This window comes from Cryptotermes secundus, unplaced genomic scaffold (genome assembly GCF_002891405.2).
Source record: "Cryptotermes secundus unplaced genomic scaffold, Csec_1.0 scaffold84, whole genome shotgun sequence".
Taxonomy (NCBI): domain Eukaryota; kingdom Metazoa; phylum Arthropoda; class Insecta; order Blattodea; family Kalotermitidae; genus Cryptotermes; species Cryptotermes secundus.
This window is the reverse complement of record NW_019723905.1, coordinates 654,219-681,564: the sequence shown is the minus strand read 5'-3', so window position 1 is coordinate 681,564 and position 27,346 is coordinate 654,219. Positions and strand designations below refer to the sequence as shown.

The window sequence follows — 27,346 nt, the reverse complement described above, 5'->3', positions numbered from 1 at the left end:
TATCTAAAATATCTTTGAGGACAAGGTCCCATAATATACAAACAGCTTATCGTACTAATAGATACAAATAAATCATTTTATTCACAATTCATTAAAATTGGTTCCGGATTCAGTCATATTGCAATTATGATTTAAATCTTGTATCTTAAAAATATAATATAATATTACATTTAATCCTTATAGTTAAAGTATTCATTCATGGTATAAAATGACTGAAGAAATAAAAAAAATTTTAATACCAATTTAAATTGTTCAGCATTTTGCAGTATCTCCTTTATTGTGGCTGGTAAGCCATTAAACACCTTTATTCCGGCATAATAGGCCCCCTTCTGAAAAACTGTCAGTTGAGATAGCAGTTGATGTAAATCATGTTTTGCCCTAGTATTAACATTGTGAATGGCAGAGTTTGTTTCAAAATAATGTCTATTATTGATCACAAATAAAGAGAGTGAATAAATATATTGTGATTTTAGTGTTAATATTTTTAGTTCTCTTAAATGTTTCCTACATGACTCTCTACTTGTAATCCCCTTAATTATTCTTATAGCTTTCTTCTGTAATCTAAAAATGAAGTCACCATGACAAGTATTTCCCCAAAATATTATCCCATAGGTCATGATCGAATGAAAATAAGCATAGTATACAATTCTTACTATTTCCTGGGACAGGAGAGGCTTTATTATTCTAATTGCATAGCAGGCTGAGCTTAGCTTAGTTACAGTTAAGTCTATATGAACCTTCCATGAGAGAATATTATCCAGTATTAATCCGAGGAATTTAGTATTATACGCATTAGTTATTTTGTTATTTCCGTTCATTATATTTAATTCAAGTAGCGTATTAGCCTTCGTTACAAACTGCATGAATTGGGTCTTTTCTACACTTAAAGATAAAAGATTGGAAGTAAACCATTCATTTATACTTTGATATATTTATCCTATCAGAGAGGGGTGTATTGTTCAGGTGTCAAGCTATTTAATTCTCTGCCATCAAATATCACAGTTTTAAAAATGATAAAAAGCAATTTAAGTTTGTTTTAAAAAATTATTTTTAATTATTATTATAATATTTATTATTAAAAGTAATGCATTTTACTCTATTGATGAATTTGTCGAGCATGCAAGTGGCTCAAAAGTTAAGAGTTAATAAATGGTCTATGTGTGAATTATACATTGTTGAGACTTGCTTGGTGTAAGTGTAGTAGTATGTATGATGTCAGCAGCCTCCGTAGTCTAGGGGTAACGTTCCCACCTCATGACTCAAGGTACGCGGGTTCAAACCCGGCGGAGGTCGTGGAATTTTTAAGGGTGGAAAAATTCAGGGAACAAGTCCTCCGGGAGGGACTTTAAGCCGTGGGTCCCGTGTCGTAGATTTACGGCACGTAAAAGATCCTCATGTCTCTAGGAGACGTATGAGCTAAATTAGGTAAAAAGTTTCCTGCCCAAGTAGTTTCCAATGCCTCCACTAGATGGGCAAACATTGGGTACCGCAGCCAGCCTTGCTGGCTGAACGGGGCTGATAGTGAGCACCAGTACCGGCAGGGTATGGAGCCTGGTAGAATATCAAAGGGGGACGTACAATAGACTATTAGTTGCGGTGCATGGGGAAACCCACCCCCTCCAATAATAATAATAATAATAATGTATGATGTCTGTTTTTGTTATGAATTTTAATATTTTATAATGTAACTCCCTCTCGTTGGTGGCTCCACCTTATCGTGGTGAGGGGGTTTGAGTATGCCAAGGACCCTGAGAGCTATACCAGCGGTAGTGTAGCTACTGGCAGGGCCTCCCTTGCTGGACAGGTCAAAGGGTAGGCATCAGACGAAGAGAGACACCAAAAACCGATGCTGGAAGCAGCGTCATCAGCAGCGACTTGAAGCACAGAGCAAATGATGCTCGAGATGGTTCAAGTTCATATAGCAACAGGCATGACCAGAGTGGTTTGAACGGCTGTTGTAGTGCGATGTAGAAAGCAAATGGAAAAACTACGACATTATCACTTTTCCTGGATAGTCTCTTTCCAAAAGCAGAGATACCATATATGCGAGATGTTTCCTCTGGAGACAAAACAATCCGGAGGTAAACTACTCCCCCAGTCAGATCTCTGGGGAGGGGGGAGTGTTTCTAGAGGAAATGTCATGCATGCGTTATGACAAGAAAAAGTGCGAAGATCAGAAGGAACATCACATGTACAAGATTGGAACATGGAATGTAAGGACCTTGAATCAAGCAGGCAAATTGGAGAATTTGAAAACGGAAATGCAGAAGAATGAGGTGTCTGTTTTAGGTGTCAGCGAAGTGTGGTGGAAAGGACAAGGTGAAATAAGAAGTGGTGATTATACAGTGTATTATTCTGGAGGTGAACGGGCTGAAAGAGGTGTGGCAATAGTGGTGCATAAAAGTGTAGTGAGGAGTGTTGTTAAGAAGATTGTTTGTAATTACAGAATTATTGCTCTGAAGTTAAGAAATCGGAAGGCTAATTGGATGGGTCGTATCTTATGCAGTAACTGCCTTCTAAAAGAAGTTATTAAAGGAAAGATAGAGGGGCGGATAGAAGTGACCAGAAGACGAGGAAGAAGACGTAAGAAGATGCTGGATGACCTTGGGGACAGAAGAGGATATTCTCATTTGAAGGAGACAGCTCTAGATCACATCAAGTGGAGGAACTGTTTTGGAAGAGACTGTGGACCTGTCGTCTGACAGATTACTCATGAATGAATGAATAATGTAACTGTTTGGATGATATGGCTTGCCAGCGTGTGTGGAATGGCAAGGTGTGAATTTGATTGTGGTTTTTCCATGACCTATGTGTGTTGTCCTGCCAACTTGAGCTATTCTGACTCAGGCTTGATTTTATATTTTATTGGGTCAAGGCTGAATGATGTGTAGTCATTTGTAATATGTGACATGTTTTATATCCAGCCCTACGGGTAGATGATTTGATCCATGAAATGATAAATAAATGTAAATGTAAACAGTAATTTCAAGTTTTCCATTTCGTTTATTTTCTTACACATTCAGACAGTTACAACTTTACGATGAATAATGCATTGATATTTTTGCTTTTCCAGACACACAGCCTAAATATGAAACAGCACTCTCAAGAAAAGAAGCAGAAAACAGTCTGGAAGATATTTACACTAGGGAAAGAGAAAATGACTTGATCTGTACTAAATTTTGTTTCAGTCATAATATTTCTCATTCAGGTATTTCTATTTTCCAAACCCCTGATCAGAATATGCCTCATCTCCACTTTAAAAATAAAATTTAATGACTATTTTGGAAGAAAATATTGGTAATTTATCCACTGGCAAGATGATACAGACTGCAGGTACCTATTATATGGAAAAACAATTAATAAGACAAAGTTATCCCACAGCTGACAAGTGTACATACTACATACAGCACTGATCAAGGATGCTTATCTCAAGTGTGGATGAGGACGAAAACCCTGTATGCGTTCCTCTTCTCCCCCATTCATGACACATGCCATGCCCATTTGGACCTTCTTCACTTGATGATTCTAATTAAATTTGGCAAAGAGTATAACTTATAAGCTATTATTTATGACATTTTCTCCAACCTGCTATTAATTTGTTCCTCTTTGGTCCAAATATTCTCCTCAATATCCCATTTTCAAATACCTTCAGTCTATGATCTTTTATTAATGGGCCTTGCCAGTACAAATATAAAAAGTGTTCAGAACATGTGGAAATCTGCAGATCATCATGGAAGCGAACTATGAATAAGTAACTGTTCTTTGTTTTGTAAAGACACCACTTTGTTTATTCAAATATATCTAGACCTGATATTATTTAAAAATAAAAAAGTACATCATGTGAGGAGTGTGTCATATTAATTTTACTATTATCACCAAGTCACTGAACCATTAAAACAAATTGTGATACCACTAGGAGAACTAAATCCAGTACCAGCTTTACAATAGCATTAAAAAAGTGACATGTAACTCTGTCACAGAGCTGAATAAGTATTCTTGCAAACTGGCTGATAAGGATCTTGAGTAACAGTTCTCAAATGTGAGAACCATATACATCGCAATAAGAATAGTGTGAAACTGCAGCAAATTAATTTGTTTGGCAGACATATGGCGCACATCAGAGGAAGGGAATCAGTACAATTAGGAATTGGAATCAACAGGTAAATGCTGTCAAAAATGTAGCTTATATCAATGTGTATATTGCATAAAAAGGTAAAATTGAAGAGCCAGCATACCTCCCAAGACCTCATATTGGGTTGGTCTTTATACTTATTCTGATGGCAGTTTTATTCTGTCCCTCAATGTAAATGATGGGGTAATAACTTTAAAAAAGTGAAGATATCTTCCCCTCCTGTCCAGGGTTCACAGTTATCCTGTTATAACCATATCATGTAATATGATATGAACTTATAACATTAGTTGTAACCTTAAATAAGTCATGGGACAGATTATTGGTTTGTTAGTGTGTTTCAGCTTGAAATACAGAGATTATCCAAATGTGTTTGTACTCATCCACAGTCTTGACGTTTACCTTTGCAGAACATATCTACAGTACTGTTGGAAGAACTAATTAGGTGCCAAGTCTTCGTGTCCCACATTGTATTCATAACGGAATTTGCTCTCTAAAAAGTCATGCATTTTTCCTTTGCCTTGTATTTAGTTAAATATACGGTTTAGACAAATATACTGAATAAAATTTACAGATCATAATGAGACCCATATATTTTTAAGTGACCCATTATAATGTGATGACACAGATATGAAAAAAATCCTTGCTGATACATGTTCCGTGAACCTTTTCTGGATTACATAGTTCCCTCATTCAACATAGCCACAGTTAAAGAGGTTTGGATGTGGCCATCTTCCACTCCTTAAAATGTTAATTACAGTGAACAAAATGATAATGAGAATATTTGGACCTATGATGGATGAAGTAAAAGGAGAATGGAGAAAATTACTTAATGCGAAGATTCAAACTTTGTGCTCTTCCAAATATTGTTCGAGAAATCTAATCAAAGAGAATGAAGCAGACGGGACGCGTGAAGAAAATTTTAGTCGTAATATGTGAAGAGATCTTTTCGAGGACGTAGGCTTCGATTTGGGGATAATGCTGAATTGGATCTTAAAATAAATATGGTGTGAGGATGTGGGACTGAATCCCAGTGGCTTAGGATAGAGTTCCGTAGCAGATAATATAAATACGATTATGACTCTTCGATTTACATAAAAGTACGGAAACGCTTTTGACCAGGATCATGAGCAAGGTGGGTATGACGTAATATCATTGGCGCTCTGATCCGTCGATGCGTGCGCACTGCAGTAGCACAGGATGCCTCCTGGACGCGCTGCGGTCGACATAACCTCAGACTGAAGTAGTAAATGATCTCCACAAAACTGAGCAGACTGGCCCCAAAGAACAGAGCGACAGCGCTTCCCATTGACACTGGAACAAGGAAGCAGCCAATACTTAACACAAGGTACATGACCCATATTCCAAATTGTTGTAATTGAGGCGATGCAGTCACAAAAAGCTGGAAATCGAATTAATTTAATGGAAAGAGAAATGTTTCTGATATCTGCTGTCTCATCGGGGTACAAAGGAACTGAATAAAATATTGTCAAATTGTCGGAATTGAGAGCTGTCACCCAAATTCCGACATGGGGGTTACCCATATTTCAACACGGATATAGTAAATTTCCGGACATTTGAACGTTATACAAGTACCAAATGTGCTTCTTAGTGTACCTGTTAACCTCATTGACAGACCTAACAATTTAATTTGTCACTTGATATCCTACCGCACATTCTGCTCTCTTGCCATCGCAACGTACGTAACTGGGTGTACACATGATCTAAGGAAACCAACATGACGCCAATATTTCGCCCTTTTAATCATTGTATTCACAGCTAATTAGTTTCCGGATAATAGAGCTTGCCGGATCGTCCAGTGCCACATATTGCAGCTCCTATATTTACTCATATAATAGGCATGGTCCTCAGCCGTTGATGTCTCTAGCATATAAGTAATATCAGGATTATATTCCATCAATTGCAACAATGTTTTTAACAGTAAATAAATCCTGCACAAGTTTCGGCCGGGGCACGCGGTAGCGTAGTTAGCTGAGGCACTATGTTACAAGCCGGAAGGTCGCGGGTTTTATTCCCGATGAGGTCACGGGATTTTTCAATTGACCTAATCCTTCCAGCCGCACTTTGGTCCTGGGGTCAACTCAGTCTCTAACAGAAATGTGTATCAGGAATATTCCTGAGGGTAAATGCGGCCGGGGCGTTAGACTGACAACCTCACCTACATCTATGAGCCGATTTTCTAGGAAATGTGGGAGCCTCGACGTCTCACAACCTTATGGGCCTCCAAAGCCTAATTACAGGGATAGCGTTACCTTTACCTTTATACGTTCCAGCAAATGATCAGAAGGTGGAAAACACCTCAAAAGGAATGCTTCGCTTGAATTATGTGCATCCGTTGTCCTGGAAGGTTTAAACAATAGTATTTAAAATATGTTTTTAAAGTAACACTATTCTTTATTTTCTGTTGTTAAAACATTGTTGCAGTGGATAGAATTTAATCCTAGTTCTACTTATAACTTAGATTTATATTTTAATCGTCGTGACAATCTTGGCATATGCACCGTGCCCTAAATTACCATCAGTGTCGGCACATTCTTCGTGCACGTACTCTTGACACTCACTGTATAATGAGCGATTTTGCCCTGCCTGAATGTAATACAAAATAGACTTTATGTTACTGACTGCAGGATTCTACCGGCACTCGGTTTGCAAGGATTCTGGGACGAGTTCTTCGCTTTTCCGGCATGCAAAAGTACGCCACTTCCTGGTATTACATATATCTTAATATACAGAATGAGTCTCAAGGCATCATCTAGGCATTTTCAGCTCTCTCCCGGTTATCAGTGTTCATTCATGTTATCGCTCATTTATATCTCAGTGGGTAGAACTACTAGCTGAACGGCCGGGGTTCAATTCGTGGAAAGTGCAAAGATATTTTTCTCTGCTCCACAGCGTCCAGAGTGGTTTTGGGGCCCACTCAGCCTCCTGTCCGATTGGTACCATGGGTTCTGTTCCTGGGGGTAAAGCGACTAGAGCGTGAAGCTGACCACTCACCTTCGCCTTCTGCCAAGGTAAAGAAAAACTGAGCTATACCTCCACTCCCCCATACGTCTTCACGGCACAGAGACAACTTGTTTTTAACGTTTGTTTATTTACCGATGATGTCTGTAGCTCAAATTATGTAACGTCGAATGGCCGTGAAAAATTAATTTGTAAGGATATGGGCGGCAAAGATCGCGGACTAATTTAAGACACTATGCCAGCATTTGTTGGAAAGGGTTGAGGGAAACCACGGGATCCCTCAGGACAGTCGTTCTCTCGGCCGAGATTTGAACACGAGACCTCACGAATACGTTGGAGTGCTATCCCCGCGGCTGGGACGCAGACTTCAGCAGTATCAATACGCGAGTTGGAGCAAAACATTAGCATTCATTGCACCTGCCGAAACTGCGCACCCTACGGAGTATGCACGTACATTACAGTTTCACTGAAACACACAAAATGTGGAGCTCTGTCTGCGATGCTGAGGAACATTTCAAGTTGAGGATTTTTTTAAGTGTGAAACTCAAATGAACATAGTTGATTTAGTTTCCTGTTGTGTTTTATACACATTACAATACTATCACCGCAAATATATAGTATTAATGGTGTTTGCTTATACCTACTATATGTTTCGATCCTATTTCTGGACCATCTTCAGGTGGTATACTCACTTGAACATCATCCCTTTGTATTGTTACGCCATACATTCTAATAGAACATTGGTCCCTTGTTCAATGGCATTAACCAGTTGGATGTACATATATCATATGGTCAAATTGTGAAATACGTAAATATAAACGTGAGAATATGCAAACAATAAATTTACTTTAAATGTAATATACCGTGTGAAAATGTGGGTGAGATATTTAAGAGGGCTATTCGGAATGTAACCTTTTATTTTAGGCTTCTAATGTAGGAGCCGGGGAGAGCTCGCGCATGCGGAGTAGCGTCACGACTCATTGCCTTATAAACCATCACATAACTGGTCATGTGGTGTTTGTTCTTGTTTCTACAGGGTGAGTTATGATGTTTTCCTGGGATTGATAATTCTGCCCGCTGATAAATTCGCGCTGTCATCCACTTTCTTCACGCTAAAAACATGAGTGCTGCGGAAATCCATCGTGAATTATGCGCGGTTTACTGTCAAAATACGTATAATGAGTTAAGGAAGTGTAAGACAATGGTGTAGAATGTTCGAAGATGCGCGGGCGAACAAACGATCGCTATGAAGAGGGAAGTGGTGGGCCATCTGTAGTGAGTGATGTTCTTATTCAAATTGTTGACCAAAAAAAATTGCGAAAGACGAGGTGTCACAATTTCAGAATTCTCCTGTGAGTTTCCACACACACCACACACTGCAAACTGTTTGAACGTATTCCATTTTACGCACCAGCGCTGCTATACATGCCTTTCCGCGTCTCTTCATGGCATAGTGCTTAATTAATTAAGCACAGGGACAACTTTGACTTATACTTTATTGTCATTTGTTGCGTTTATGAAGCCACATCCGTATTTACGTGCGCTGGAGACATGCAAACGGGAACCAATTAATTCATTCTTTATTACTTCCACAGGGTGCGGCTTGCAATCATGTTATAGGCTCATTGTAACGTGACGGTACAACAAATAGTGATGAAACACCCAGATCACCAAGCTGACGAACCTCGAGGTTGTATATGTGTCAGTTCTTCAAACTGACGACCGGGGTTTCTTTCTGACAGGTCTTGTCTGCATACCGGCAAATCAGGACAAGATCCCCAGCCCACATCTTCGTCTATAAAAGGGGGCCTTAGCTATTTCGTTGGGGGTAACTTTAAAAATAAGTGAAGCCGGGCACTAACCTCTCATCGTGCCATGTTTGAAACTGAATGGATATAAACTAAGGTTTATAAGGGGTTAATGTGACTAAATATCAAAGTGGATAACTAATGTCATACGAAATCTTGTCATATAATAATTACACCAAATTCTGAATGGCGAGAAAGATTAGTTACGTTACAGGATCATGAAAACCCTCGTCTAGACACACAACACGAAGAGTAACCCAGCAAAATCGAATACACGGGTACGTAGATGGGACTGCACGTTGAGTATTAGTACCACAAAAACGCAAGCACGGCAGTCTCCTCCAACAAATTTAAATATCTGTCGAAACGTGTACAGAAAATTTGACATGAATTTTAAAAAGACCAACTGTGTATATGTAAGTCAAAATGGCCTATTAACGTTGTGTACACATCAGTCATATTATATTTCATCAAATTTTGAGGAACAGTTTGGAGATACACAAAGACGTTCGTTTATACGAACGTATTATATACAGGGTGTCCCAGGAGGAATGGACCAAACTTCGGGAGGGTGTTCCTTATGTTAAAGTATGCCGATATAACCCAAAACACCTATGTCCAAAGTTGAACGGTTACGGAGATAATGGCCCAAGAAAAGTGTGGTCTTCTGGCGGGTTCACGCACTGTACCTGTCAGCTGAGAGGCCTTATCTATGTTTGTCCTTGAGTGCCGTGATTCACCCTAGCCGTACTTATGTAGTTGGCTTTATCAGAACGCGCAGTCAAGTCATATTACGTCAGCGCTTGCCATTCATGTGTCATGTATAGTGCTTGGAAACCCTAAGGACAATTATGACATGGCGAGCGAGTATTTTGTACTTCAATTTTATGGCTTCACGTCACTCAGAAGTTAGTTTGATGTTACGTACTTTATTAACATTACAGAATCCACATATTCCTGCCAGTTTTAATATGTATTTTGTAATCAACAAGTGTGCAACGCCGGTCAAAGTTTGACACTTCTCTGGCCATTATCTCCGTAACCGTTCAACTTTGGACATAGGTGTTTTGGGTTATATCGGCATACTTTAGCATAAGGAACACCCTCCCGAAGTTTGGTCCATTCCTCCTGGGACACCCTGTATATATGTATAAAGTGGGTTCGTGATAGGTGATTGATGCCGATAATCGAAACCTACTGACGACTTTTAGTGAAAACTTCAAATGACTAATTTTAAACAAGAAGTTCTGGAAAGAACTAATCGCTTAATTTCCTTGATAATACACGGACGGCATAGAAAAAAACGCGTCCAACATTTTTTTCTTTTTACTTTTGCGTGTGTATTCGTTGCCGCTGCAACCTGTTTACCGAGCCGTAACGTAGCAGCAATAATGGGATACACATAGAGACAGAGTTTGGTGGGAGAGACTTAAGAAGTACGCCGTTGAGATGTCCTCAGACCCCATGATATACATACCAAATTTTATGAAGATAAGTTCAGCCATTCAGAAGTTCATGGGGGAGACACAATATTTATACTGATGTATCATCGTCAAAAACTTTTAGATCTTATATAAATAAGAGGATCTTTTCCCCCCCTTTTTATTTTCTGAAAGTCCCTTAAAATTGTTCAAACAGTGTATTCTAATCGACCATTGTTGTGATTTTGAAACGAATTATGCAGATGCTGCAAACCGTAGAGCCCTGAGCTTCCCATTAAATCCCCATTGTGTTTAATCCAAGAAAAACAAACATTAATAATTTCTAAGAAATAAAGTGTTTTCTCTATTATTTATTTTCACGTTAGGAGAAAATATCAATTTGCACATCAGAGCTACGAAATGTGCATATCCCTCAAGAGAGAAGTTTCGAATTCCGTTTCGGCCTCTACCTCACGTACTTTTCCTGCACGAGCGCTTATCACTGGCCGTGACAGCACCTCTCAAGTCTGTTCAGGATGTTTGGAGTTCCAGGACAGGTTCCATTACACATGAAATTCGATTCCGAGTGATATTATCGGGTGAACCGCACCCACAGGTAATTCCCCGGCCGTAGCCCAATAGGAAGTCAACACGATATCGCTCCCTGGCCAATGTCTGCTCTAAGCACATCGTGAACATTGTACACGTGATGAACGAGCGAACTTCAAATGATGGGAAAATTAACGAATTTCTGCTCTTTGCCATTACTGTCAAGCACTATTCTAAATTGTAAAGTATTCTGTCTGTAATGCAACAAAATCAATCCTTCCTTAAAATACACTAAAATATATTTAATTCAGTAAAAAGTGTTTGTTAAATATTTTCAGATGTCATTAATTTTGTACGTTCGTTGTCATTGCTACATGTTTCGGCTTCACATGGGCCTTCATCAGGCAAAACTTATTCTGGGGAGACAATTGCACTGTACAATTTGTCCTTAGTACCCTCAGCACATCGTTGTTTTTGTTAATTTACGTCGTAGGATGTTTTCATCCTATCTCTTTTAGCGGCCGTTTCAGTGTTCCTTTTTAGTATGTCGTTCAGTTTAGTTGTGTGTCTAGTGTTGTCTGTTCCTTGTACTCAAGGAAGTACAAGGAACAAACAGCACCACACACAAACAACTAAACTGAACGACACACTGAACAGGAACACTGTAACGGCCGCTAAAAACATAGAATTAAAATATCCTATGAAGAAAATTAATGATGTGCCTTAGGGCACTAAGGACAAAGTGTACAGTGCAGTGGTCTCCCCAGAATAAGTTTTGCCTGGTGAACGCCCAGGTGAAGCCGAAACATGTAGCAATGACAAGGAATATACAAAATGAATGACATCTGAAAATATTTAACAAACACTTTTTACTGAATTAAATATATTTTAGTGTCTTTTAAGGAAGGATTGACTTTCTTGCATTACAGAGAGGATACTTTACAATTTAAAATGGTGCCCCAATACAACAGGATTCTGAATACAATATTAGGCTAGGAACACACACAGCGACATCGGTCGCACGACGTCCGTACGCTTCATGTCGCATCAAGTAGTAGAATATAATGTGTAGTCTTAGCTTTCATACTTGATGACATGCGACATCTACCGTACGACAGTCGGAGAACAAAGAAATGTATTTGGTCGCTCTAGTGTGAAAAGGAGGTCGTACGGCAAAAAAATCGTACAACATTTTTCCGTACGTCCGATGTTGCTGTGTGTATTCCTAGCCTTACTGTCGAAGACTGACTAACAGATATCATTAATATCTTACTTTCGTGGAAGTTCAGCGGCCGGAATTTTAAGCTATGCCTCTCACCTTCATACAGTGTCGATAGATATACTGATTATTTCTGTCTCATGCATCTTATATTTTTTCATGCCGTGGTGATAACAGTCGTACACAGGAACAACTTACCCACGAGATCCAGTTTATTGCGAACTACGCTGCGTTTGTATTTCTCCGAAGGTAGGTAAAGAAGTTTGAGCTCAACTGAGGATTCTGCTGCGTTTTCCCCGCTGTGTAACACATGCAGATACAAATAATTAACATAAAGAAACATAAAGATGTTAGCTATTCGAAGATGTTTGATTCCACCTGCCGTGCTGTGTAATGTCGTACTCACTTTACGATTTCTTGGTCTCTTCTTAGGATTGTATCGATTTGAATGTCCTCACAACCTGAAAGGCAGGGACAGTTCAGGGCATCCTTCTTCGTGACCCAATGTGCCTTCAGGGATAACAAAAAATATTCATTTCTTTTTATACAAAAGATATTATTAATGTCACAAATCTTGCCTGTCTCACCTGCAACAAAGAACGAAAGACATATATTCTTACAATCGCAGTTCTTAAATATGTACTTATTGTCACGTGTTAGAGTGACTCTCGACGGGGTTTTGGATTTGAGATTGGATTTATTGGCCACTTATAGGTCATAACTACAAATAGCTATAACACTATCGCTATTTCCCACACTTAACAAATCCTTACAGCACACACTAAGATTTTCATCCTGCTTTCACTAGTCGTTTCCTGGTAACGGATCTTAACAATGGATATTCTTCAACTGCATTGACCAAGCCTTCTCTGCGCAGACTCCCTTACAACTGACTAACTTCGTCAAAGTCACATTGTGACTGACGGTCAGTCAGTAAGTCTTGGTGTCGAGCCCCGCCTAAGGCTCATGACCAGATATTTATTACTGTTTGACAGTTACGGTCTCGTTTTTTTGGGGCGCCCTCTCTGACGAGAGGACAGGTCTGTCTTTTGTATATATGCTGCTGGGCCTTGCCAGCGCAGTCTTTCTCGGGTCCGAGTCCCTTGGCTCTCGCGACCATATCTTATTGTTTCAGTTTTGAGACTTCCCTTTTCGTCGCCTCCTACGACTGGGAGGGTCACGGCGGAAGTATTCGACCCCGCCTCCACACGGGTAGACTAACTTCAGAGAGTCAGAGTTAGAGATACTTGACGACTGGCGGTTTACCGCAATCAGTTCTTGGCATCAGACCCTTTGAGGCTCACATCCAGAGATTTTTTTTCTAACTGAACTCTTACGATAATAGTCCTTATATAACATCCTCTCTGACGAGAAGATAAATTTGTCTCTTATGAATACGCTTTGCCTTTCGTCAAGTGTATATTTCGCATATTATAACATGTTATTGAAAATTCTTCATTTTGCACTACACAGAAGTCCTCTGTCAGTACAGGCTTTTTCGAAATCTGTCCCCTGCTTTTAACATTTCGGCACGGATCGCATAGAAAACATCGTTTAGTTTTGTACTCTAACGGTTTCCTTGGAAACGTGTTTGTTTGCGAATGCGTTACTTGGTAACGGTTTCATATAATTGCTCTTTAAGTATCTTTTACCTAGCAGAGGATGTTGTTTCGTTGTTTGTTCCGACGTCACTATCCAGTAACTGCTCTACAGGCTACAGTACCTTCATAACTTGCATATACAGAATGATGCTAAAGGAGCTTTCCAAAATTCGTCGGTGCATAATTGGCAAACAGGTCTAAGTAAAATAAAAGTCCTACTAACATGGGTCCAAATAGGAAAATGTATACAGCCGTGGCAGTTTGAAAGGAAGATGAAAGCTTACTATAAATGAAAAATTCTACAAATACTTTAATGGAAAAATGAAATAACTCTTATTCGATGATGAAATATTTTACAAAATCAGAGTTTCCTCTTTATTATTTAAGTTATTATCAACGCTGTGTCCAAATGTGCGTTCTGGTCACTGACAAACACTGTACAGCTTCTGCAAAATGTTTCAGTATTAATTAACAACATTTTTAATTTTAAATTGAAGTCATTGAGCGATTTTTCATTAAAAACACTTATATTATATGCTTTCATCTAAATTTGAGAACCGGGATAACTCATTCGGCACAATGGGCTACCGGCTGGACTCCCGCGGTTCAATTCTGGCAGAGTCAAAATCGTCTCTTTACTCCACAGCTTCCGGACCGTCCCTGGTGCCCCCCCAGTCTCATGTCCAATGGGTACTTGCGATAAAGCGGCTGAAGCAAGAAGCTAACCACTCATCTCTACCTAAAGCCGAGGTCAATAACGGCGGAGTTTTAACTCCATTCTCTTATATTTCTTAATGGCGTGGTGTTAAATTAATTAAGCACAGGGGCAATTTTGCCTTGTTTTCAAACTGCCGTGACTTCTTAAACTTACCCAGTCTCACCAGTTTTAATAAGATTTTACTTTTTCTCATAATAGGTTAATTAATATACAGTGGAACCTCGCTTAACGAGCATAATTCGTTCCAGAATCTTACTCGTAATGCGAAACACTCGTTAGGCGAAACAATTTTTCCCATATAAATTAATGTAAAATACGATAATGCGTTCCATGCAGAAAAAAATACTAAAAAAACTTTATGTACGTATAACGTTTATTCAAAGAAAATTATATATACATTGTTAAGGAGCTTGAATCATCTTCATCTTTTCTTCTATGCCGAATGAACCAACCTGGAATGCCAATTCGATTTGCAGAAAACAAAAAAATATCGAAATAATTAGTTTATTATTTATAATACATGTCTAATTCTTTTTTACTAGAAAGCTGTCTACAGACATTTGTTTTTGCCGACGCTTCAAAATTTGGTGAAAATTCGACACAGCCTTATCATTAAATAAATTTGTAGCGAGCATAGCCACTGCCTTATTAGGGTGATGCTTCTCAATGTACGATGCAAAAGTTTCCCATGCTTTCAGCATTTCTCTTATTGCGCCAGAAGATTGTTGCTTTGCTGTTACCTCCTTCTCCTCCTCTGACAAACTCTCCTCCAAAACTTCTTGCTGTGAAACACAATGCAACTCCATAAGATCTTCGGTGGTCAGCTCTTGGCTGTGTTCTTCCACAAGCTCATCGATATCATTGTTATCCACCTCCAGCCCCATGGTCTTGGCCAAAGCCACAATCTCGTTGACTACAGGCTCCACAAGTACTATCTCAAACCCCTCAAAGTCACATTCGACAACACTCTCCGGCCAAAGCTTCTTCCAAGCAGAAGTGAGGGTTCTCTTGGTAACCCCTTCCCATGCCTTTTCAATCATCTTGAGGCAGGCAGCGATGTGGAAGTGATATTTCCAAAACTCTCTGAGAGTGAGATTGGTCCCTTCAGTCACCTCAAAACAACGCTCGAAGAGTGCTTTGGTGTACAGCTTCTTAAAGTTAGAAATAACCTGCTGGTCCATAGGCTGGAGTAACGGAGTGGTGTTGGGAGGCAGAAACTGGATCTTGATGAATTTAAATTCTTCAAGGAGGTCATCTTGTAGGTCTGGAGAATGGGCAGGAGCGTTTTCCATAACAAGCAAAACACGGAGTGGCAGCTTCATCTCAAGCAAAGATTTTTCACAGAAGGACCAGACACTTCATTAATCCAATCAGTAAAAAGGTCATGTGTCACCCAAGCCTTGCTGTTGGACCTCCACATCACATTTAGCCTGCTCTTCCGGACTTTACACTTCTTGAAGGCTCGTGGAGTTTCTGAATGGTAAACAAGCAGCGGTTTAATTTTCAAATCGCCGCTTGCATTGGCACAAAATAGAGTGAGACGGTCTTTCATTGGCTTATGGCCGGGCAATGCATTATCCTCTGCTGTTATATAGGTTCGCTTCGGCATCTTTTTCCAGAAGAGACCCGTCTCGTCACAATTAAAAACCTGTTGCGGCAGGTAACCCTCAGAATCTACGAGCTTCTTGAAGTCGCAGTTGACGTTCTCTGCTGCCTTTGTGTCGGAGCTTGCTGCTTCACTCTGCCTTACACCGCTGTGGATGCCGGTTCTTCTCTTAAACTTCGCGAATCACCCACGGCTTCCCTTAAATGCTTCTTCTTCTTCGGCCGTTGATAATCCTGGCGTCTTCTTAACGAGGTCGGCGAAAATCACTTTCGCCTTCTCACAAATGCAATTGCTTTTCGTTTATCCATATGAGTAGCAACCTTTCAACATCGTCGAGAATACGTAACCGTTGAGTAGGTATTCTTGTCACTCCCTTTGAAGCATCTGTCTCCTTAATCTTGTCCTTGTTCTTGAGGATAGTGCAAATCGTTGATGTAGGCCGATTGTATGTGCGTGCTAGGTCAGCCACGCTCACACTTCGTTCTCGCTTTTCAATGATTTTACGTTTCATTTCTACGGTTATTTTTAATCTCTTATGGCTGTCTTTTTGCAGCTTTTTCTTCGGTGACATTTTTGCAACGGTTATTAAACTTTGTACAAAAAAAATCACAAATAATATGTCGGAACACAAGTTTGGAAAAATGTGTGATCACAAGCGACACTAAGATGCTAGCGGAACGAGTGCTAAACACAGACTGATGTAGCAAGCTCACAATCCGGGACTTCCCCTCTCGCCGCTCGTTATGCGAAACGTTGCTCGTTAAGCGAGTCTTTTTTTTTTCAATTTGTTTTGCTCGTTATGCGAATTACTCGTTATGAGAGATGTTCCTTAAGCGAGGTTCCTCTTATAGTATATATATTACACCTGAGCCAATCTCAACGGCGTACTTCTTTAGTCCCTCCCAACAGACTGTGTGTCTTTATGTGTCTCCCTCCTATCGTTGCGTGGCAAAGGCTCTGCAGTGCATCCCTCTTTTCATTGCTAGGCAACGGCTCGGTAAAGAGATTTCAACGACAATGAACACACACAACAATTGAAGAATTGTCTGGTGTTTGTGTCTGTAGATCTGTTTGTGTATTCTCCTAGCGTTGCTAGGCAACGGCTCTATAAACATTTTACGGCGAAAGCGAATACACACGCGTCGTTTTCTATGCGGTCCGTGTCGTATCAAAGGAAAGTAGGCCAGTAGTTCTTCCCAGAATTCTTGTTTATCTTTTCATTTGCTCAAAATCGTATCGGAGTCTAGTGAATATATTTTGCAATTACTCTTAGGAACCTTTTGATTCCATGACAATGTCTTGAAGATATCAACACTCAAGAAGATCCTATACATTTTTAAACAGCTGTTAGTCGTGTGACAGCTGAAGATACAGACACTTTACCTGTGTAGGGTAAGAGGTGACGTGTACAGTTGCACAGATCCATCTCAGCCCTCCTTCGACATTCCACTATACAGGCAGAGTAGGAATAGTGGGAGTAGTAACCGGGATATCCTTCCCATGGGAAAAGACACTTCCGCTTCTTCGCTTCCATCCCCCCCACTCCATCCACATTCTCAGTCTCGTGGACAGACAGATACACTTCGTGTTGAGATCTGGGACGCGACTGCACAACCACTACGTCCGTTTCCTTCGCATTCAAGTTCGGGACATCTGACCTCGAGTGCATGAATACCTACAGGCAAATGGACACATGCTACAGAATCGAGAAAGGTGAAAAGCAAAGGTTAAATTGTGCTCATAACATTTTATTGCAGCATCCTGTTGCGCTGTTCACTTGGTGTCCATTAGTTACAGTCTCACGTGCAACACTATGTTCTATGAAATATATTAAAAGTTATTCCGTTTTAGAAGTCCATTACTACATATTTCGACCAATGTGGTCATCAGGTGCTAAAATTATTGGGAGAGGAATCTGTTGTCTTCTGTTGTTGCTTATGTTGTTAATATTGTTACCTGCCCTGGTAACGCGACAAGTAATTAATGGGTTCCGAATTAGATGAATCGATTTATTGGATATTCACCAGGCGGAACCACAATTAGGTGTAACACAATCTTACTATAACACTTCGTAACTACGAACAATGATGACACCACATAAACTACATACTTCACTTCAGTTCTGTGATGCTAGTTTGTGTGGCAGCTGATTTCATTACTTAAATAAAAACAGATAGCCTCAAGATGTCGCATAAGAATTCTTTTCCCTGTGCATACATTTCCGAATTCGGTAAGGTAAAAATGAACTTTACTCTCAAGTACCAGGGGGCACGCAGTAGCGTAGTTGGTTGAGGCACTATGCTACAAGCCGGAAGGTTCAAGTCTCGATGAGGTAATTGGATGTTTTCAATTTACCAAATCTTTCCAGCCGCACTATGGCCCTGGGGTCGACTCAGCCTCGACAGAAATGAGTACCAGAAATATTCTTGGGGGTAAAGGGCAGCCGGCCCGTAAGGCTGTCAACCTTACCGCCATCTATGAGCCGATTGTCTAGAAAATGTGGGAACCTCAACATCTCACAACCATATGGGTCTCCACGGCCTGTTACAGGGATACCTTTACTTTTACTTTTACTCTAAAGTACCGCATTATGAAGACGTACGTGGTTTGACAATAGAGTTCGCGAACTCATCGCGATAAATATGCTGCATATATCATTGCTTAATATCACTGTGGTCGCCTTCAAAGTACTTCCTTTGGGAATATGTACCGACGCCAGTGCCTAGTCCACCTTTCAAGACAATTTTGGAACTGGTTTTGTAAATTGACCTTCAGAGCTACCGTCGTATTTCTCCGCGTGTCATCAATGTCAACAAAATGCCTACCTTTCATTATTTCCTTTATCTTCGGGAACAGGAGAAAGTCATCGGGGGCTAGATCAGGTGACCAGGGAGGGTGTTCCAGCATATTTATTTGTTTACTAGCTAAAAGCTCCCTCACAGACAGTGCTCTAATTCAGGCTCCGACATTCTCGCAACGGCACACAAAAACACATTCAGACAATAATAGACGCCACTCAGAAATAGACAGCCATAGATCAACAACAACAACAACAACAACACAGCTGTGAAACGCTGATATACCAACGTCATCAAAGTATACTGACTTTTCTGACCGCTGCTGCCACGGCAAGCACGGTGGCGAGTTCGCGAACTTTATTGTCAGACCTCGTATGGCGGGGTAGAATTATATCTCCACGCATTCTGTTCCTTGGCTGTAGACGGAGGTGAGTTGTCAAGACTCACGCACTGGCCACTTTACTGCGAGCGAATGTGACCCTGTACCTATTGGATGTTCGGATCCTTTGACCTCAGTGTTGGTGAGGGAATAGGTTATAAATCCTTGCTTCTGTCCGGAACTTCTGTGCCCCGTTTGTTGAGCCCTTAGCCCCGTCATTTTACTGACCGAACTGTCCCAACTCCCTTTCAGAACTTATAAACTGGTCAGTCAGAAAAAGGTCTTCCCGGCTCGCCTAATGAATTTCTGAACTTTGACATGTTTTTAGGTAACATGATACTCGTAATTTGTTTAATACAGGTTTGTCATATAACCATCATGAGAGCTGACATTTTGAATCGCAACCATTTTGTGAGTCACGGGCTGTGTTATGTGAGAGTAATGAACACCAGAACTCACATTAGTTGTCGTCCTGAAGTGGAGCAGTAGAGAACCAGGTCCAGTGTTTCTGTCAGACTTGAAATTCATAGTCTTTCCCGGCTGCGAGCTGTTTCTGGAACATTGAGGAGGTGTACCTTAACTCATTAGGTACGTGCATTCAGCATCGCCGTAATCATAAGCTTCAATGTCCGGTGACACTGTCCTGATTTGGGAATGATTAAGAAATCCAGTCTCTCGCACTGTTTGCGCGTTGTTGATGGAACGTCAGAACCAGTCACTCAAATCCTTTCACTTACATTGCTTGCAAGTTGTTAGAGAAATAGCAAAATTATTCACTCACATTGTTTGCACATTGTTGATTGAATAGCAAATCCCCAGTTCCGTTTCCAGTTGCAAGAAGTGACTGCAACAGTCAAAATCTTCTCCGTTCCAAAGACAGCGGTCAAAAGTTTCCTCGCAAGAACTTCTTATCTGTAAATAAAACACAGGAAAGGTATTTTTGAAAGCTAAATGTCCCATAACAGCTTGGGATATTACAGGCAAAAAAGGAATACATTCTCAAGTTGAACGAAAGCGAATCCGGTGTGTTAATTTCACATTGGAATCTTTTCATTTTCATCGTAGACAACAATCTATTATTGAGAGAACAAGTCAACAGTACGAGTAGATGTACTTTGCTCAGTAGAGAAGGATGGCAAGAAATGTGAGCTATTCGGACCATCCAATAGGCCAATATAAGCTTTTACAACACTCGCAGCCAAAAAGGAAGGATATATCACAGACACAGTACACACAGAAACGACTCCCATAGTGGACGAACCATACTATACGCGAGTTTGAATTAAGACATATAGATGAATAATCTTAACAAGTTTTAGTATATACAAATTTTATTATAGTTGACGAATAATGTACTTTCTAAATAATTTTATGAAAGACACAAAATGGCAAACAATGTAATAGCTTAGCGTAAATAACGAACCTGAAGATGGCACTATGTTGCCGAAACATGTAGTAAGAAGCGACATATGAAATTGAGTGCACTACAAGACGGCCATTATATACATACGTATATCATGGAGGCCAATATATGATAACACTCAATTTTGTTTCCTGCTTCTCAAAGACCTTATGAAATATACTCTGTTACTCTTACCACTAAATATAGTGGCCATGGCTGGCTAAGTTAAAGTGCAAGATTGCACTATAGTTTTGAATAGGATACGATTCGTTATTCTGATTCCTTTCTTTTTTAGTTACATGAATATACTTTCATTTCTAATTCCAGTGTTTACTTCTTGTAAGACTTCTTGACCTGGACCCAAAGGACCCTCCCGCCCCCCTCCTTCCTTTCTCGCCTTTGCTTAATATAGTTCAGTATCTCCTGCCTAATTTCCCTTATCCATCTATCATCTGTACCATCAATCACACGAACCATTAGCTGCATAAAGGTACAAGACGTGAGCATCCTCGAAACAATACAACACGTGGCACTATTACGTCACGTGGAGGGGGCTAAGAATAGGAGAGTCGTCGTGAAGCCAGTACTTACCGTCCGAGCCAAAGACACTATGTCGATACCGGAGCAGTTAAAGACCTTCTTGCGAGAATTTTGCTGGCAGGTCTTGATCAAATATGGTGTTGTGTCTTGAAAGAAGGCGATATCGTGCATTACGGCCATTTTATTGGCGTCGTAATTCTCTTTAAAATACCTAAGGGAAAGAATTCTGCGTTTAAATATTTAACTAATGGTGTTATCATTAACTGGCTATGAGCTGGATAAACATAATTCAATTCCTAACAGCAGCGAACATTTTTCTCTTAGTCATCGCATCAAGGTGGACTCTGGAGCTTACTCAGTCTCCTACAAAGAAGACATCGAAATCACTTTCTCTTAAGGATTAAGCAGCCGGAGTGTGAAGCTGACCGGTCATTGCCGTATACTATATATATATAAGTAAAGCTATCCCTGTAACAGGCCGTGAAGGCCCATAGGGTTGTGAGGGTCCCACATTATCTAGACAATCGGCTCAAAGATGGCGGTAAGGTATGAGGCTTACGCGCCTGCCGCGCTTTACTCCCCAAGAAAATTATTTAATTAATTCCTGGGGCTCATTTCTGTTAGAGGCTGAGTCGGCCCCAGGGCCGCTTTACAAACACCCAACACGTGACAAAAAAATGTGGCTCAACAGTTCCTGCATAGAGCCAATATGTCACAATATGTACGTTAGCTTCTTACTCGTATATGAAAGAAATTTTATAAATTAAATTTCGTTTAATCATTGCAACGAAATGTCGAATGTAAAAATGTTGCGTGAACGGAAGTAATTTAGTAGGTCAAGAAGGAGGGAACAGTATTCTGTTTCAGTATGTCGTGTCGATTTTCTGAGTATTCATACATTTTTTTCTGTGGATATGTGAAATATAAATTACTCTACAAGACGCATTATTGATAGGATGCAAAATTCAGAAGGAATACTGCAGAAAACGGGTGAAATTAATAAAACCAAATTTTACCTAAAAACTATTAGGCTTCCCGTTGACTTTTAAAGGGCATTCCGCTAGTGTTTTTCCATTTAAACATGCTGTCAGTATCTCCGATTATGTGGCATAGAATGACAAGATTTTCGGTCAATAATTGTTTGGAATTTATGTGATAGGATGCAGTTTCGTTTCAATCATTGTGGATTATCACTGCTATCAACTTATTACAAAATATTATCAAACATTCTTCTCTCCAGGTTAAGTCCATATTTAGGTGAAATTATTGGGTACCATCGGTGTGGGTTTCATCGTAACATATCAACTACTGATCGCATCTTTTGAATTCGTCAGATATTGGAAAAAAAAATGGGAGTACAATGAGACAGTACACTAGCAATTCGTAGACTTCAAGAAAGCCTATGATTCAGTTAGGAGAGGAGTATTGTACAATATTCTGATAGAGTTGCAGATGCCCATGAAACTAGTTAGGTTGATTAAAATATGTTTAAAAGAAACGTGTATTAAAGCCCGTATAGATAAACATTTGTCTGATAAATTTCCTATCCAGAATGGTCTGAAATGAGGAGATGCTTTATCGCCACTGCTTTTCAACTTTGCTTTAGAATATACCATTAGGAAGGTCTAGGAAACCAGGTGGGACTGAAACTAAACGGGACACATCAGCTGTTGGTCTACGCCGATGATGTGAATCTACTGGGTGATAATATGCAGTAGATACCATAAAGAGAAACTTACAAACTTTAATTGTCTCTAATAAGGAGGGTGGTCTAGAAGCAAACACAGAGAAAGCTAAGTACATGTTGCTGTCCGTAACCAAAATGTAGGGCAAAATCATGACATAAAGATAGGTATCAGATATTTTGAAAATGTGGTAGAGTTAAGATATTTTGAAACGATTATAACAAATTAAAACCTCATTCAGGAGTAATTTAAAAGGAGATTGACTTAGGATAATTCTTGCTACCATTCAGTCCACAACTATTTGTCTTCTTGTCTGCTGTCCAAAAACATAAAAAGTAGAATATACAAAACTATAATTTTGCCTGTGGTTCTGTATGGGTGTCAAACTTGGTCTCTGGCATTAAGGGAGGAACATAGACTGGGGTGTTTGAGAACAGGATGTTGAGGAGAATATTTGGACCGAAGAGAGATGAAGTGACAGAAAGTTGGAGGAAACTGCAGAATACTCTTCTCCAAGTATAATTAGAATGATCAAGTCAAGGAGTATGAGATGTACACGACATGTAGCACGATTGGGGGAGAAGAGGAATGCATATAGGATATTCGTGGGAAAGCCAGAAGGAAGAAGATCACTAAGAAGACCTCTGTGTAGGTGGGAGGATAATATTAAAATTGGTCTTAAGAGATAGGATGGGATGGTATAGATTCGATAGATCTAACTCAGGATGGGGACCAGTGGGGGGCTCTTGTGAACACGGTAATGAACCTTCCGGGTTCATGAAATTTTCTGAAGTTCTTGAATAGGTGCACAACTGGCGGCTTCTCAAGAAAGGTTCAGCTTCAAGAAGTGAATTAGTTACGGTGGTATTTTCCTATAGTGACTGAGGAAACCACGAATGACTGAATGTATAAGGGGTGGGCCTTCTCGGCCCTAGCACCGTGACCTACAGTGATCTATTGACGAAAGACCTGAGTCTGAATAGTCAGCCTCCAAGCGAAATTTGAAACCAGGACTTCTGGGATATGAAACACGCACGCACGCACGCACGCACACACACACACACGCACACACACACACACATATATATATAAATCATATGAAATATGGTACTTAACCTTCATCAGCGCCCTGTGCCGTGATTATTAATGGATGGATGAATGGGACCATCTTACATCTTCTCCGTCCCCTCCCCCTACTTTTGCCTCCTAACAATTCCGCTCTGGGAAATAAGTGTAGTACTTTACCTAACGGGTTGTCAGATAGTCTTCTGGTTTCATAAAATAACGTCCAACGTGACAAAATCTTAAGTATATGCCGAGGTTAAGAACGAAATTTTTATTCCACTCCCCCATAAGTCTTCATGGTATGACGCTAAGTTAAAAAGAGGCGTACTTTTAATTTAACTTCCCTTATCGAGTCCCAGTAGGGGCAGGATTCTTCTCCTTTCTACGTCGTCCAGACCGGTTTTAGGGCACACTCAGCCCCTTATCCAATGGGTACCGGGAGATATTTCCCCGGGCTAAAGCGGCCGGATTGTGAAGTTGACCAATCGTCTTCAACTAAATTCGAGGTCAAGAAAACGTGGATTCACTCCCCTATATGTCTTCACAGCGTAGTGCTCAATTACGCAAGCACAGGGACAAATTTACTTTTACCTGCTGCATATCAGTCTGTTAACTGCAATGGTCAGTGAGAAGAAATTTGATTGGATTCTTCTTGGGTTATTTAACAATGTTACTTAAGCTGAATGCATTATATAGTGTCAAATAAGATATGCAGGTGATCATGAGTGAAGTTTGGAAAATTTCATAATATTTCATTTGGGCTCAAACAATTATGAAAGCTTACACCTCCCTTCAGACTTTCAGAAAGCATGGAATCTGTCAATTATTCTTATATGTGTACTCACTCAATGGCCTGAAGCTTTGACTTGTTGTTATTTTCGGTCTCACAGACGGAAACAGAGGGGAAACTGGTGGACCAATCCAGATACGTAGTGGAAACCACGAAGCTCAGTCGGTTGTTCTGGAAGGTATCGTGCGCTGAGAGGATGAGAAGAATGGATCCGTAACAAGAGAGTGTGCAGCACACGGCCCAGAACAACCTGCAAGAATAAACACTGGAATAAGGAGAATGGATCCGTTAAAAGAGAGTGTGCAGCACACGGCGCAGAATAACCTGCGAAAGCGAACAATAGACTGAGCAGAATGGATCCGTTTCAAGAGAGTGTGCAGCACACGGCCCAGAACAACCTGCAAGAATAAACACTGGAATAAGGAGAATGGATCCGTTAAAAGAGAGTGTGCAGCACTCCAAAGACAACAGTTTGCAAGAATGGATATTGGAATAAACAGGGTGGATCCGTTACAAAAGAGGGTGCAGCACACGGCCCAGAATAACCTTCGAAAACGAACATTAGACTAAGCAGAATGGATCCGTTACAAAAGAGTGTGCAGCACACAACCAAGAACAACCTGCGAAAGCGAAAAACAGACTAAGCAGAATGGATCCGTTACAACAGAGTGTGCAGCACACAACCAAGAACAACCTGCGAAAGCGAACAACAGACTAAGCAGAATTAACCCGTTACAACAGAGTGTGCAGCACACAACCAAGAACAACCTGCGAAAGCGAACAACAGACTAAGCAGAACGGATCCGTTACAACAGAGTGTGCAGCACACAACCAAGAACAACCTGCGAAAACGAACAACAGACTAAGCAGAATGGATCCGTTACAAGAGAGTGTGCAGCAGACAGCCAAGAACAACGCGCAAATATGAATGTTAGAAGATGTAAGTTACCATTGCTATTATATTGCATGATTTCTGAATTCTGAAATTTAAAAATGCACGTTTGTTAAAAGTCGTCCATCTGGTTCTTGGATTTTTGTTCAGAAAGGATAACAGTATAAATAGAATGAACTTTAAGGCCTATATTAAAAGAAACGAATCCAGAAATTTACTGTATTTTCTAACCAACGAAATATCATTTTCTTATGTAGTGAATTTCTTAGTGAAGTGAATGCTTTTGATGTTATGGTCTAGCTGCACAGGGACGAGTCTGTAGTATGGAATTAAATAAAAGCAGTTTCGAACAAGGACGAATAAATCTAAAACAAACCCACTGTGAGCAATTAGATTTATTTTTGTCAGAAACGCAATAATATGTCGAGATAAAAAGAAGGTTGTTTTTAGATCCTGGCAAATTTTTCTAGTATCTGAAGAAGAATCAGATTGGTGGCTTGTAACGAGCTGATATTTCCGGTACGCACAAATCGATATTTTTGGAAGTCTGTTTGGCATATTTTCTTTTATTATGTACTAGATATACGGGCCAGACTTGAACATACACCTAGAAAATCACTGAAACTTTATTTCAAGAGAATGGAGCGTCAAAGTCTAGTGAAAAAATTGTAACAAAATTGCTTAAAAATGCCTTCCTGTGGGATATGGTGCCGTTTAGATCTTATGTGAACCGACTTTTCGGAGGAACGTATTGCCTCCATCTTCAGGGTAGAAAAATCCTCAATCGAGGAACCAACGTCAGCAGCCACCTGCTGCGGATTTTTCTACCATGAAGATGGAGGCGATACGTTCCTCCGAAACATTTGCACAAAAAAAATTACAAGGTGCGACATCACAGAAGACGGCATTCTTCATAGTCACCACTGCTAAAACCTCTAATCTTACAATTGCTGAAACTTAGACTCTACAAAACAACAGAAATGCACGCATGTTTTGCAGCCACGCCATCTAGCTAGCAACTGGTTTATACGGTCTGTCGTCGAAGGTGAGATGGATCCGCAAGTGACATTCTTTTCAGATGAAACGTGGTTTCACTTGCAGGGATTAATAATTACACAGAATAATCGCTACTGGAGTTCACAGAATCTACACGGTGTGTCTAGGATTCGTTAGGACTCATTTCTTTTACGTTTTGCTCTGCAATGCCATCTGTTGGCGACTTGTGGCATTAAGATTCTTAGGTTTCAGCTGTGGCTGTCTATAATTTCAAAGCGCAAGCATCGCTGAATCATGTGTTCTGACCTTGAATGTAACAATACTGTTCTGACGCTCGTCGGAAAATGGCGGTTGAACAGAGAGCCAACATCAAATTTTGTTTGAAGTTAGGCAAAATAACCGGAGAAGCGTACGAAATGATGAAAAGTGTGTACGGTAGTGACTGTTTGAGTCGCTCGAACATTTTTCGATGGAATGCTGTATTTCGTGACGGCAGGGAGGACATTGAAGACGCTCCACGTGAATCAAAGCCGAGAACAAGTCGCACTGAAGAAAATGTGAAAAAAGTGACCGAAATCCTTACATCAGACAGATGTGTTTCTGCAAGACTCATCGAGGAGCTTTTGGGAATACCAAAAAGTACTGTGTATCAAATTTTGACCTAGGATTTGGGCAAACGGAAGGTCTGTGCGCGGTTTGTACCGCACGCGCTGCCAGGCGATGAAAAACATGCCAGAGTGGAACACGGCAAAGACATGTTATGATT

At 40.2% G+C, this 27,346-nt stretch overlaps 2 protein-coding genes across 2 annotated transcripts in view; one reads left to right on the top strand and one right to left on the bottom strand.

Moving 5' to 3' along the window:
* The window catches only part of LOC111861929, a 58,287-nt gene extending 54,443 nt beyond the window's left edge, over window positions 1-3,844 (top strand). The window contains exon 12 of the mRNA XM_033750508.1: window positions 3,074-3,844. Coding sequence (XP_033606399.1) covers window positions 3,074-3,166 — 93 coding nt within the window. The 3' untranslated portion in view covers window positions 3,167-3,844. The remainder of the gene's footprint in view (window positions 1-3,073) is intronic.
* Window positions 3,845-5,219: 1,375 nt separating this feature from the next.
* LOC111861922 (sodium channel protein Nach) overlaps window positions 5,220-27,346 on the bottom strand; it is a 23,820-nt gene continuing 1,693 nt past the window's right edge. The window contains exons 2-9 of the mRNA XM_023846887.1: window positions 24,748-24,942; window positions 21,204-21,363; window positions 19,992-20,122; window positions 19,670-19,763; window positions 17,417-17,708; window positions 12,515-12,695; window positions 12,307-12,407; window positions 5,220-5,443 (exon numbers count right to left, since the gene is read on the bottom strand). Coding sequence (XP_023702655.1) covers window positions 5,220-5,443; window positions 12,307-12,407; window positions 12,515-12,695; window positions 17,417-17,708; window positions 19,670-19,763; window positions 19,992-20,122; window positions 21,204-21,363; window positions 24,748-24,942 — 1,378 coding nt within the window. The remainder of the gene's footprint in view (window positions 5,444-12,306; window positions 12,408-12,514; window positions 12,696-17,416; window positions 17,709-19,669; window positions 19,764-19,991; window positions 20,123-21,203; window positions 21,364-24,747; window positions 24,943-27,346) is intronic.